The sequence below is a fragment of the Chlamydotis macqueenii genome, chromosome 24 (genome assembly GCF_036417535.1).
Source record: "Chlamydotis macqueenii isolate bChlMac1 chromosome 24, bChlMac1.mat, whole genome shotgun sequence".
Lineage (NCBI taxonomy): Eukaryota > Metazoa > Chordata > Aves > Otidiformes > Otididae > Chlamydotis > Chlamydotis macqueenii.
The window spans coordinates 5,511,082-5,524,673 of NC_141579.1; the positions used below are offsets into that span (position 1 = coordinate 5,511,082).

Here is a 13,592-nt window from a genome sequence, read left to right on the forward strand (position 1 = left end):
CAGTGCTTGTGAAGGTGAAGATGGCTTTGAAAGGCCTAGATAGGGATACAGTGCATCAATCACTCTGAATGCTTAAGGTTTGCCTCCTCTTGGTCCTGAATAAAACTTTCTCTATCACTGTTCCACTATGTTTTAGGAAAGCATGTATTTTCTGAGGTCTGTGAGATTACCGGACTTAAAATCACCTGTCCTGAGGAGCAGGCTGAGAGCATTAGTAAAATTTACATTTACTCTTCAAGTTGGCATGAGCACTACACAAATGCAAGCTCTGCTCAGGGGCCATGGTGATAGCTAATTTCGCTGCTTCCACCGCCAAAGCTTGTGTAAACTGCCGCCGCTGCCTAAGCTCCGTCAAGACAACTCTTACCCCGGAGCGCCCCGAGCCCTGCGGCCCTGGGGCAGAGAGCGAGGGTCGCAAGAGACAGCTCCCAAACAGCCTCCCCTGCCCTGCCCGGGCTGGGCTCCCACTGCCGCTGCAGCCCCCGCGGATCCACCCCCGGGCTGTCCCACCACTGCGCAGTGCGGCCTCGCACTCCTCCGCGACGCCATTACACGGCGATCCCGCCCCGCCGCGCTTTACGGCAGCGCGGCACTGTCGTGCGGGGCTGTGCGGCGGCTTGCCCGGACGGAGGAGGTCACCCGGCGGCGGCGGCGGTGGGGCCGCGGCTCCGGCTCCGGCTCTGGCTGCACCATGTGGAGAGTGTTGACCCGACACGTAGCCCGGAGCGCGGCGGGAGCTCCCGGCCTGGTGCGGAGCTGCCAAGCGCTCAGTGCGGCTGGGGCCGGCCGCGGTGCGGCGGTGGCGGTCGGGGCTGTGCCCCTGGCCCGCGGCCCAGCGTTGGGCGGCCCCATGCACCGGCCTGGCGGGCTCCTGCTGCCTCCCGCCTGGCCCCGGCTCGTCCCCTGCCGCTGCTGCAGCCTCCCGGCACACCAGAAGGTGAGAGGCTCCCCCTCCCCTCCGTAGTCGCCGGTTTTCGTGCTCCTGTAGACACAGGGGTCCCCCAGAGGACAGACCCGTGTGTCGTCGTCGTCGTCCCAGCCTCGAGGGCAGCCCCTTCATTTTCTCTTCTCAGGTCTTGCTTCCCCTCACTGGGCAGCTCAATATGCCCTGGGGAACCACAGTTCTCTCCCTGCTCCTTCGGGTCTCGTACCGTTGCTGCCACTCTGCCCCTTCGTGACTCGTTCTTTTTTGCTGTACCTCTCTTGGTCCCCTGGCATAGCGTCTCCCTTTCTTGATCAGTCGGGTCTTGGCACCCCAGTATTGGTTTGCCCTGGGGTCTTGCCAGCAGATTGGAAGCAGTCCTTACTTCCTCGGGATTTGCAGACAAGCTGTGCTTTGTGTCCCCCGTCCTAGCCTGTGCTGACGATTCACTTCTGTCCTGCATGTGGAGTTCCTGCTGGAGGGGTTGTCTGGGTTGTAACATTACCCTGTTCTTCACAGGTGGCCTTGCCAGCTCTGTCCCCAACAATGCAGATGGGCACCATTGCGCGCTGGGAAAAGAAGGAGGGTGACAAGATCGGTGAAGGGGAGCTCATAGCAGAGGTATCCTAGGGGCACAGGCTGTGCTGCATTTCTGATGTGCTGCATGTGCATCCTGGGTTCTGTCCCTGATTGCCTTTGCTTGAACACAGATCTTGGGTTCAAGATCACAGAACCCAACAGTTGTTGTTGGGAACAAGTGGCTAACAGTCTTTCAAAGCAGGTTGCTGCTTTTCCTCTTTCTGAGCAGGAGCAGCACTTAACCTGTTTGAGAGCATGCTTTCCTAGAGCTGATACCACAGGGTGATTTTTCCAGAACTGTATGTGTTGTGACCCTACGCTATCAGACTGGAAGGCTCAGAGCTCGCTGGTCTTTTCTGTTGCTATGATGATATCTTGTTCTCTTTCAAAGGTGGAGACAGACAAAGCAACTGTTGGCTTTGAGAGCCTGGAGGAATGCTACTTGGCCAAGATCCTGGTGCCAGAAGGAACAAGAGATGTTCCTATTGGGGCCATAATATGTATCACAGTAGAAAAGTATGTATTTTGTTAACACTTGAGTTGAATTTTCTCTCTTGGGGCTTCCTGGATTCCTTGTGTGAAAGGTTGAGAGACGGTCATCTGACTGGTTTTGCGGTTCTGTGCTTTCTTCTAGGCCTGAGTATGTTGATGCCTTTAAAAATTATACTCTGGATTCTGCAGCGTCTGCCCCCGCTGCAGCCTCAGTGCCTCCCCCTCAAGCTGCAGCTCCCTCACCACCAACTCAGCCTTCTCCTCAGGCTCCTGGCAGCTCTTACCCTCCTCATATGCAGGTCAGAGAGCATTGCTGGTGATTTAAGGCTTGTTGCGCTGTTTTTCTGTCTTTGGCATTGCTAGTTGCAGGGCATTTTGTCATAAATACTATCTGGAGTGGGAAGCTATTAGCTGTAATTGCAGGAGTGTGCACCGCTTGAATTGTTGCATGCTTAAAGCGGGTGTTTCGGAAGGCCCCAGAAAGCTTTTTTTAGAAAATTATTTTAGCATCCCAGCTGCTAGTAGAGGAGGAGAGACTAATCTCTCCAGGTTTGTTATGCAGTCTAGAAAAACCCTTTGTAGCAGGGTATTTCTGTGACGTGCCTTTGAGAAAGAAAATTTGAAATACTAAAACTCATTCCACAAATGATACATGTGATACATGAACTGATTTGTCTGAGATGTTATGCAGAGTCAGTAATTTAACAAAGAATTAATTAAAGGCTTCTTAATCTGGCTTGTGTTTTAGCTTACTTGCTCACTTCCCACTGGTTGCCCTGTCTGTCCAGTTTTGCTCTGAAGCTGTACTCACACGTGCTGTATTTGTTGCACAAATACATGTGCACATGTTTGCATGTGCAAACCTATAGTATCTTTGTTGGAAGACAAGTCTGTATAGCTTTGAAAGGGATCAGACCTGTTTGTCACAGACAAAGTGACTTGCTTTAGTCCTCCTTTTAGCCTTGCAGATAGCAGCTGCAAGACACTCCCAATGAGATGGTGGTGATAATGATTTTGGTGTGTAGATTTCTTGCTCTTTGCTTTTGCTTGCTTTCTTGCTTAGGCCTTGATAAAAGAAGCCAAACTAGCCATATGGGACAGCACTGTGCTTTACTGTAATGGAGACAGATCTAGGAGGGCATTAAAGGCTGGCTACTTCTTTAGGTTGGCATTATTTAGTCAGGAGTTAAAACTGTGTTTCTGTTCCTTTTGGATTACTGGAATCTGATTTTCTTGTATTCTCTGGCTTCACAGGTCACTCTCCCTGCCCTGTCACCTACGATGACAATGGGCACAGTGCAAAGATGGGAGAAGAAGGTCGGGGAGAAACTGAATGAGGGTGACTTACTGGCAGAAATTGAGACAGATAAAGCTACAATAGGTAGGTCAACTCCAAAGCCAAGAATGGATGGGATGCCTTTAAAAGGGGAGGAGCTTCTGTGACAACTGTTCTAGCTGTTCAGGACATGAAGCTGTGGGGCAACTAAAACAAGTTTTCTTAACATCTCATTCCACTGGAGAGCTAAACATTGGAGCTCCTAAAAAACACTTCTATTTCTTCATCAGTCCTTCTTAGTAACGTACAGTGCATGGAGATGTTTCTCTACTAGTTGCACTGAAAAGGATTCTCTTGCCTACTAAATACAGGACAGGTGTTAGCTGCCATAGTCTTTAGAAGCAGCATTTAGAGGAACTCTTCAGCTGCATCAGGCACCAAACTGGTTTTGTTTGTTTCCCTTACAGGCTTTGAAGTGCAGGAGGAAGGCTACTTGGCAAAAATCTTGGTGCCTGAAGGAACAAGAGATGTGCCATTAGGAACAGCTCTCTGCATTATTGTGGAGAAAGAATCTGATATTCCAGCCTTTGCTGACTACCAAGCCACTGCAGTAACTGACATGAAGGCACCAGCTGCTGCTCCTCCTCCTCCTCCTCCAGTAAGGGACCATTCTTAGCATGTGAGAGAAGTTTTGGGGACCATTAAGAAGTCTGATCTGAACTGTTCTGCTAGTTTGACAGTACGAAGCCCTGGCTCCAACAGTAATGTTTATGATTCTGTGAATGCAAGGCTAACGCATGTTGGTGATAGGTGACCTAAGAAGTGACTGCGGGTTTGCCCTCCAAAAACTGGAGCAGACAGTCATTCATTACAGTCTTTTCTCCAGGCTGTTGCTTGTGCCCTTTTTAATGCTTCATCCTTGAACACGGGGAGCTTAAGTTTATTTTTTTCAGCTTTTTTTTTGGTGTGTAGTTCAGCAGCTTAGTTGGCCTCTTTCCCAGGAAGTTTTTTATTTAATTTCTGGCAATGGGAAGCTTCTCTGAATCTGAAAATTCTTTCAGATTAGTGACTGGTTTTGCTATTCTCTTGACTGGTAATTAGATGGTCCTGTTCTCTGACTGTTATTTCAGAGCTTTTGCTGAATGATCCTGAAACTAATGGCTTTGATTGTTCTGTTAAGGTGGTGGCAACTCCTGCTGCTGCTCCTCCTCCTCAGCCTGCTGTTCCTTCCACTCCAGCAGTCCCCACAGCTGGGCCACCTCCCCGGAAAGGAAGGATCCTGGTTAGTCCCCTGGCAAAGAAAATGGCAGCAGAAAAAGGAATTGACCTTGCCCAAGTGAAAGGTAGGTTGCCCTTCCGCTTCTTTGCTCTCGCTATCAAGTGTCTGTCCCTGTAGGGACGTACTTGCGTATTTTTTTCTTTTCTCCCTGTCAGGAACATCCTGATTATGCAGCTGTCCTCACCAGAAGTTGCATTTGGTGACTTCTCTCTGTTGACTAAAACTGGTACTGTTAGAAGTAATGCCCTGTTGCAAATAATTGAAATCTTCCTATGTTTTTCTTTGACCCTTTCAGGTACTGGACCAGATGGCAGAATCACAAAGAAAGATGTGGAGTCATTCGTGCCATCAAAGGTTGCTCCAGTAAGTAGGCTTGAGATCTGTAAGAAAGGGTGTTTTATTATAGTGATGGAAATGTTCTGTAGACATGCACACGTACTGCACTATGTACAACTGATACTTGGATAGTACTCTGAATTATGTTGCCTTTCTCTGCAGGCTCCGGCACTAGAGGCAGTTCCTGCAGCTGCTGCAGTTGCAGCAGCACCAGTGGGGACCTTCACAGATATCCCTATCAGCAACATTCGGAGGGTAAGAAGATTTTATTCCTTTACAAGATCATTATTTGCAGTCATGAATTTTCCAAATTTATTTATTTCATCGCTTCTACTGTATACCCACAGGTCATTGCTCAGCGGTTGATGCAGTCTAAACAAACAATACCTCATTACTACCTTTCTGTTGATGTAAACATGGAAGAAGTCCTGGTGCTAAGGAAAGAACTCAATCAGGTAAAGCATTTAGGCGTGGTGAGAGTGTGTGTGTGGGGAAAGCTGCATTCTCTCACAGGTTTGCCCTCCTTGCTTTTTGGTGGTACGCCATTTTGGCTTGGAAAAAATAGTCTTTTCAGTGCTTTTTCTACCTGTTCTGAATCGGGTCTGGACTGTCTGTGACAGAATGAGACTTTTTACCCAGGTACTGTGCACTGATTTCTGACTTCCCTAAGAGGGTGGCTTTGTACTCTGCTTGCTGTTCAGTTCTTCCAGTTCGAAAGTGGGGCAAAAGCGTAAAAAGGTTTTTAAGAATAAAAATTTAAGCAAAATAATAATTCTAAGCCAAGTTTGGGAAAAAACAGACGTTAAAAAAGATTGTACCTTCTTAAATTGTGAAGGAGATGTATTCACCTCCTAAATATTCTTGGCACTTCAAATACTAATGCTTACAAGTAGCGTGATTGTTTTCTAAAATTTTCTCTAAACAAGGCTGCATGGCAGTGACTGTCCGAGTTAATTGAAGTAATGTGTAAGAGACAAACTGACACCTCAAATCTCTTTATTTACAGGAGGTCTCGGATAACATTAAGCTTTCTGTCAATGACTTCATAATTAAAGCTTCTGCTCTGGCATGCTTGAAGGTGCCTGAGGCAAATTCTTCATGGATGGACACAATTATTAGGCAGTAAGTTTATGGTATGGTCGAAGCCAGAAACTTTCTTTGTTCAGTAGAGAGTTCATGGCAAAACAGCAGATCTTCTGCTGGGATTTTGAGGAGGGAGGGGAACAGGTGTGATGCAGAGGTTGAGGGGCTTTCGTTGAAGTGCTAAGAACGTTGCATCTAAGGCTAGTGTGCGAGGTGAAGTAATTGTTGCAAAATTAATGTCAATTTGGAGTTGTCTGAACAGTTCTGAAAGTTTTTTCTTTGTTATTTTCTAGAGTAACCAGCATTTCCTTTGTGTCTTGCAGAAATCACGTAGTGGATGTTAGCGTTGCTGTTAGTACTCCTGCAGGGCTTATAACCCCTATTGTGTTTAATGCACATATAAAGGGCCTGGCTTCCATTAGTAAAGATGTGGTTTCTTTGGCAACTAAAGCCCGAGAAGGTAAACTTCAGCCTCATGAATTCCAGGTGAGGAACTAAGATTGCTGTTGAACATTGCTGCCCTTGACTTCTCTTCAGAAGCCTTGTTCAGAACAGGCAAAGCCTACTTTGTGGTGTTTTAGCCATGTTCATTAATATTCCACATGAAACCGCTTTTGTGAATTTGATTATGAATGTCTTTTTCTTGTAGGGTGGTACTTTCACAATTTCCAATTTAGGAATGTATGGGATTAAGAACTTCTCTGCCATAATCAATCCACCTCAAGCCTGCATCCTGGCCGTTGGTTCCTCAGAGAAAAGGCTAGTGCCAGCTGATAATGAGAAAGGGTAAGTATTCATCTAATTCTGCATATACTGCTTCTGAATTCAAACTTTGAAGTCATGGCTAGTTTTCTAACATTTGCATTAGATTATCATTTTTAAAAAAAATTAGTTGTTGACGTACTGCTTTCAGTACCTTCTGAAGAAGTACAGTGAGATCTTGTATAAAAGCATCACACACACTACATTAGAGAAAGGTAGTGACTACTGAATGATCTGCCGTACCTTTTTTCTTGCAACTTCTTTGCGAGTTAAGTACAGGTTGTTTCTTTCTTTGAGGAGTGGGGTTAAGCCGTGGAAAAGAGTCTGGGATCCACAACTGTTTAGGCACCTGTTCCTCTTTAACAACTTACTTAAATTTGCATTTAAGGAAAACTCAGTGGATGGTTTATAATTCAGGTGTCTTGTGTATAGTATTGCCTTGCTTGGAGCTTCAACTAGCATAGGCGCAGGAGAAGGTTTAGGATTATTTAAACTTGTTAACAGTTCTAGGTATCTGTTGCTGACACATGGGGAAACTGGAGCTTCCTGGGTAAAATGGCTCTTTTTCTTTGATCATGTGGGGCTGTTGTTGTGATGCAAAGAAAGATGAGCTTCTTGTCCTAAAGGGAGCATACAAATGTGTTTCTTAATTGTAGAAAAGGAATTAATATGACCTGCTCTCCAGTGTAATCTTTTTTAGAAGTCCACAGGGAGAAGCATCTGTTACCAAGCATAAACTCCTATTGCTGGTTCTCTGATAAAAGCTTCTTTGCTTTGTTAGTGGCGCTGACTTGCAGAGGATTGTGTTAACTTTTTTTTCCTTTTTTTTTTTTTTTTTTTTCTTTCAGATTTGAAGTGGCCAGCATGATGTCCGTTACACTTAGCTGTGACCATCGTGTTGTAGACGGAGCAGTTGGAGCACAGTGGCTTGCTGAATTCAAGAGTTTCCTTGAAAAGCCAGTAACCATGCTGCTATAATTTAACCATGCAAGCAAAATTTTCATGGATCACACTGTTTTGTTTTAAACAAGCTATTTAGACTTTAGTGTTCAGACTTATTAAAAGAGTTCCTTTTTTATTTTAAATATGTATTATATTATCTGGTAATGTTATTACCAGTCTGTACAGAAAAAGTTTGCAAAAGTGCTTTCCAGAGCAATATTACACCTCTACTGTATTTTTATACAGTTCGTTAACTTGCAAACTGTTCCAAAACAGAGTTAAGCATCCCAGATGTAAAAATGATCCGGGCAGTATGCATACTGCCATCTGCTTCTGAACTAGGGTGGACAGAGGGGTGAATACTAAGCAATTTCATGACCTCAGTGTTCTCAGAAATTTGAATTACAAACATCTCTTCACAGGAGTTCAGATGAGATGGTAACTGAAACGTACAGGTTAGTAGAAGGTGAATTCCCTTATCCTGTTCTCCTGCTCGGGTGGGCGAGTGTGACCCATGCACTAAGGGACTGAAGCGCCTGGGAATAGTTTCTTGAAGGCCAAGTGCTAGCATTCCAAATCTCTCTTGGAATTTGGCACTGGTCTGGACTTTCTCAGCTATATGATCCCTTTTGAGCACTTTAAAGTAAGGTGAAAGAGCACTGATGTCTGTGGGGTCACAGCTCTCAGATACCACAGGGAATGTGCTGTCTTCTTGTGGACTTTCACTTACATGTGCTTTTTGTATGAAAACTCTTTAATGCTATTCCTCTTGCTAAGTTAATATCAGACTATGATGCCATGGAAGTAACTGTTTTGCAGAATGTTCTAAAGAATCTGTGTGTTGGAACCCAATATAGGCAAATTGCACACGGTAATAATCCCGTCAGTGGATATTAATCATGTGATGACTGGAATGTTTGGAAACTTTTTTTTTTTCAGGCATTCTAACGTAGGAAGCTCTGAGTTAGTCACTGGTACTGCAGTTCTTCCCTGAATTGTCTGTGTTGTCCCAGCCTCAGTAAGCTGCAGAATGTGCTATCCATGTATATATTGTATGTAAAGTGCTTCAATAGCTCGTTGGACTTGTGTCCAGTTACCCCAGTCATTGTATCCTGAAACGGGTGCAGTGCTGAACATTCTTAAATTCCACTTTACACATGGAAAAGTTAATGTAAAAAGGACAACTGTAGTGACCAGGAGAAATAAATGGGCTGGGGGGGGGAGAAGTTAAAAAAAAAGAAAGAAAAAGTTGAAGCTGATGTGTTACTCTGTATATTGCATTCAGTACTGTCTCCTGTAAAGTTCTACAAAATTCACTAAAGATTCTGAAAGAAAATACTGTGGAAATTAAATATTTTTGTGGGAACTATTTAATGTCTGGTTGCCATGATACCTGGTTTTCGTGCCTGGCTTAAGCAAAACAGTGCATTAAGGTTTTGTTTTTTCTTTAATGATCTAAAATATGTTGGTTCCAGACTTCCTTTAGTGAACCTGCGTTCTATTAAATGTTTGGAATTGACAACTACTAAAATATGTTCCAGTGCTTTTCTGTTCAGTCATGTGTGGCTTACCATACTGCTATAACACAATCAGAGCTGTTTAGCCTTTCAGTCTGATAGTGAAACTCACCTATTAACCTTAAATTGCAGTCACAAATATTCCAAACTAATACATGCTTTATTACTATCATGCAGCAGTGAACTTTAATCTTCCTGGCTTCCTTGCTGCAGTGTTCACCAGAACCTCAGATTCTGGCTAAAGACCTTTCTTCCTGCAGTAAGAACACTAAATAGTTTATCCTATAGAAATGCTCTCTGAATGACTGTCAGACTCTGGAACACTTGCAACTCAAAAAAAGTCCTACCCAGTGCTTGTGCTTAGAGTGCTGATAATGACTTCTGGTGCTGCTTGCATCCTGCAACAGGCCAGCTCAGCTCATGCAGTGATAGAATTTCAGCTTGAACTCACAGCCATAACCACTGAACAGTATTTCAATGCAGCCTTCTAAGTTGCTTTGAAACAAAGAATGGGGAAAGCTAGGAGTTACTGCTCTTTTCTATTTCAACTCTATTTTAAAGTTGCAGCTCAAAACCAATTTGTCTGTTTCCATTTGTGATCTGATGGATGTCAGTACAGAATCATGGCTGTAGTGCAAATGTGTCATAGAAACTGTAAGAATGGCATAGTACCAAGTCAGTCATGAAAGTAACATCACTTAAACTTTTGTTTGTCCCTTTCCCAATTAATTCTAGTAATCCTTGAAGTTGTTTAGTATGGCTTTGTATTACTTTGTATTTTGTGTATTAGTGTAACTAATGCAGATAGTTTTGCTAGCTGAAGTGCTCCAAGATTGGTTTTGGTCGCTAGCTTCACACTAAGCGTTCCTGAGCTTTGAATCTCAGGAACTTAATGTGCTGTTTTCAATCATAGGTCTGTTGTTTTGTGGTCTCATTCAGAGATTACCAAACCAGTAAGAAGTGAGGTCAAGCATTTTTGGTGACTGAGAAGACTACAAAGCCTATTCCAGTTAAGATCAGCAGGGATCATCCTAAAGAGAACAGCAGCAGCATGTAGGGCAACTTGTAGAACTGTGTATGACACACATCTGCTGGTTGTTCCAGCATTAAATACATGTGAGAGCTGCTCCAACCATGTGAATCCAGTAATTGATTTATTTAGCAATAAGACTTCACAGCTGTTATTGCTGTATCTTAAGGCAAAATGAATAATGTAGTAAAACGTGTGTACATTTATAGTTCTTTACTACAGCTGTTAACATAGTTAAGTACTCCTTGAATATTTCCAGTCTTATTTTTCTCCTGTTTGGTGGTGCTAGTATTCCTCCAGACTTCCTTTTCTATATGCATCTTCTAAAGGCATTTAAGGTATTCACTGCTGAAGATTAGGAAGTCAGTAAAAAAAAAAGAAACAAAAACAAATTAAAAAAACAACAACAAAGAAACCACACACACACCAAAAAAAAAAAAAAAAACAAAAACCAAAAAACCAAAACAAAACAAAAACCAAAAAACACCACAAAAAAAAAATCCACCTCATCGCCATCTAAAAGCTAGGATTCTCATTCTGGAGTTTTGTTTTGTTCTGTCACCTGTGAACTGGACAGAATACCGTCTTTAAGGTACCCTTGGCAACTGGCACTGTGATAAACAATTCCCGTTTTCCTTTGTTAAATATTGCTTTACTTGTTTCTTCATCCACCAATTCTGGCAGATCTAGTTGTAATTTGTATTTTGCAGGGACTTCAATGATTATGTCATCCTAAACCAAGAAAAATAAAATACTTTAACTATTTAACAATAAATCAGCAGTGAGCATTTATAGGAATTGGATGCTAGACAGAAAACACTTATCTTACCTTTGAAATTCTCAGATCACACTCAGAAACAGAGCTAACCTTAGGTAATTTAATTCTGAGTTCAATTTTGAGTGGTCTTTTGTTTGCATCCTTCACCATGATCATTTCATAGATAGGGGTACTTAGCTCCTCCGGTGTTTCAGTACTGGTAATTTCCTCTATCAGATGCACTTTAGACTGTGTCATGTGTTCTTCCTTCAGCAGCACAGGAGCATTGCTGCAGTCTTCAGCTTCCATTGTGTGTAGCAACTGATCAAATGCCGGTTCTTTCAAGAAAAAGAAGTTTTTCACACAAATCCCTCAGTTACGAAGAACTCTAATGTTAAGCTACTTGACAAACATATCACAAAAGTTTTAACTGTAGTTAATTGTAATTAGCATTTTTGTCGGCTAAAGACTGTTACTGGCAGCTTCTCCTTCTCCCATGATTTCGTTTTATTGCCAATGGGTTAAAAGTTGTTTTCAGACTACTAGTTACAGCAACCCCTTTTACTCAGGTTAGGGCAAAAGAAACGTAATACCTCGAAGGATCAAACCCTAGCAGGGTTCCCATGTCTAGATAGGAAAAAGGGAATTTGCTGTTTCAGTGTCACTACAGTTTCTCAATTGTAAAACACCGGAGATGAATACAGATAGGCCAGCAGGGTTAAACTAATGTCTGGTATGAATACTACTGCCTTATTCTGAATGCTTAAAGAGAGGTGTTTGGTTTATGCTTATGCCAACAACTGGGGTTAGAGAGATGAGGCTTAAGTAAATTTATTGGAGAATCTGATGGACAGCAGATTTCTACCTACCCTTCTTGGTGTTCTGACTGAGATGTGGAGTTGGCATCTGCCTTCCTTTCAGACGTTGCTGCATCATTTCCAGGCTTCCTTTCAATTTGAATGATTCAATGGTGTACAAATTGGAAAGAACAAGGCTGCATTGTTCCTCAACGAATTTAAGTGTCAAGTGGATCAAGTGCTCCCTTTTTTCTGGGTTTTCTTCTCCCCTCTGAAGAACATCTGGGTTATATGCAATATCTATAATGCTGTAAATGTCTTAAAAAAAATAAAAAAGTTATGTGTCAGAATTACTGCTATGGTACTGTCCTGGTTCTGGCCAGGATAGAGTTAATATTTACCTGAGCTGGGTGGAGAACTGAAGCTGGTAGCCCCTATGGCTGGGATAGTTAACTAATTAGCTAACAGCTGGGCTTAATTTACCCAAATTAGCCAAAGGGCTATTCCATCCCATCTGACATCATGCTCAGTATGTAAGTGAGGAGGGTGCTGAAGGGAGGCCCTCCTAGTTGGAAGAGACTGGATGTGGAGATCTGTTGTAAGCCATTATACTGTATTTGTATTCCATGACTGTTTTGTTTTCTTCTGTCATTACTGTTAAATTTACTTTTTGTTCAATCTCAACCCGCGTGTTTGGTTTTTTTTTTTCCTGGTTTTCTTTTGTTTGTCAAATCTCCTCCTATTCTCTCGGAGAGTGGGGGGAGTGAGAGAGAGACTGCGTAGTCTGGTCCCCGTTGGGGCTGAACTATGACAGGTACCATGCACCAGTGTTCTTTATAATCACTGGATTTAAAGGCAAGGGAGAGAAATTTGGGGCTTCTGGGCAGAGAGCTAATTCTATCAATCTCATCTACAGGTCCTGATACACTTGTGCTGATCCTGCAGTCTAGCGTTCCAGAAGCGTGGGAACAGGATCCAAGTCAACTCCAGTGTATATGGTCAAAGAGTGCATAAGCACTTTTCAGGATTTAGGTGTGTGCACTTCTGGTGTTTCTTCAGTTTGTTTTTTTTTTTCAAAAAGGAAGGACCCTAGATTTAAAGACCCTCCTGAGAGATGTCTGTTGCATCCTTGCCTTGCTGCCCTCACCCCGAGCTAAGAACTGTCCAAGGCACAGCACCACCCGCTGTCACAGCGAGAATCTGCATGCGATCACCACGCAGTGCACCACTGCAGGAAGAAATGCATCCGGGGCGAGGCACATCTCTTTTGGGACGTACCTCCTTCGCCAGGCACTTCTTCCAGCGGCCCCGCGCTGACAGGCGTGGGGTCAGTGGGGACCTTGGGCGCCGGGACCCTTTTCCAGCTGCAGATGTTGATGAACAGCGGTTTCCCGACAACGCCCTGCAAGAGACCGAGCCGCGGCTGAGCGCCTCGCCGCGCCGTCGCCGTCCGGCCCCGCAGTCGCTCCCGTACCCGCTCCCAGCACCCGGGCGGGGAGGCCGAGCCCCAAACCTCGCGCACCCACCGCGGGACGGGCCCGCAGGCACAGGTGAGGCTCCGGCGGGCTGCAGAGCCGCTCGGCCTCGGCGCGCTGCTGCCGCAGGAGCCGGTGGTAGGCCTGGGGATCATTCTCCGCCATCTCGTCCAGCAGCGACCAGAGCTGCGCGGCCCGCGCCAGGGCCGCGCCCGCCATGGCTGCGCCCGCCATGGCTACTGCGGTCGCCTAGCGACGGCAACCGGAAGTGCCGCGCTCCGCGGGTCCTCCGGCCTTTCCCGTCCTCCTTCCGCTTCCACGCGTTCCGGCCTCGCCATCACCGTC

General features: G+C 44.6%; 2 protein-coding genes and 1 long non-coding RNA gene across 5 annotated transcripts; 2 read left to right on the plus strand and 1 right to left on the minus strand.

Moving 5' to 3' along the window:
• The first annotated feature begins 629 nt into the window (after positions 1–629).
• DLAT (dihydrolipoamide S-acetyltransferase) lies at positions 630–10,604 on the plus strand. The gene is made up of 14 exons (XM_010122814.2): positions 630–937; positions 1,442–1,543; positions 1,893–2,017; positions 2,136–2,292; positions 3,248–3,374; positions 3,737–3,927; positions 4,450–4,612; positions 4,844–4,911; positions 5,047–5,139; positions 5,232–5,339; positions 5,891–6,006; positions 6,291–6,453; positions 6,617–6,753; positions 7,578–10,604. The coding sequence occupies exons 1-14, from the start codon at positions 692–694 to the stop codon at positions 7,705–7,707; spliced, it is 1,926 nt and encodes a 641-aa protein (XP_010121116.2). The 5' UTR covers positions 630–691; the 3' UTR covers positions 7,708–10,604.
• Positions 10,605–10,680: 76 nt separating this feature from the next.
• On the minus strand, positions 10,681–13,464 carry PIH1D2 (PIH1 domain containing 2). 3 transcript variants are annotated; one of them, XM_086766049.1, is made up of 5 exons: positions 13,299–13,464; positions 13,051–13,174; positions 11,845–12,090; positions 11,048–11,313; positions 10,681–10,950 (listed from the first exon to the last, which is right to left on the minus strand). In XM_086766049.1, exons 1-5 carry the CDS (start codon positions 13,410–13,412, stop codon positions 10,777–10,779), a joined length of 924 nt encoding a protein of 307 aa, XP_086622175.1. In that variant the 5' UTR covers positions 13,413–13,464; the 3' UTR covers positions 10,681–10,776. The 3 variants fall into 3 exon arrangements, with proteins under 3 accessions (XP_086622175.1, XP_086622176.1, XP_010121117.2); XM_086766050.1 differs by having other exon boundaries at positions 13,295–13,464; XM_010122815.2 differs by having other exon boundaries at positions 13,051–13,464.
• LOC147597888 (uncharacterized) lies at positions 12,030–12,844 on the plus strand. The gene is made up of 2 exons (XR_015261029.1): positions 12,030–12,133; positions 12,587–12,844. It is a non-coding gene; the product is annotated as an uncharacterized LOC147597888 (long non-coding RNA).
• Positions 13,465–13,592: the final 128 nt, after the last annotated feature.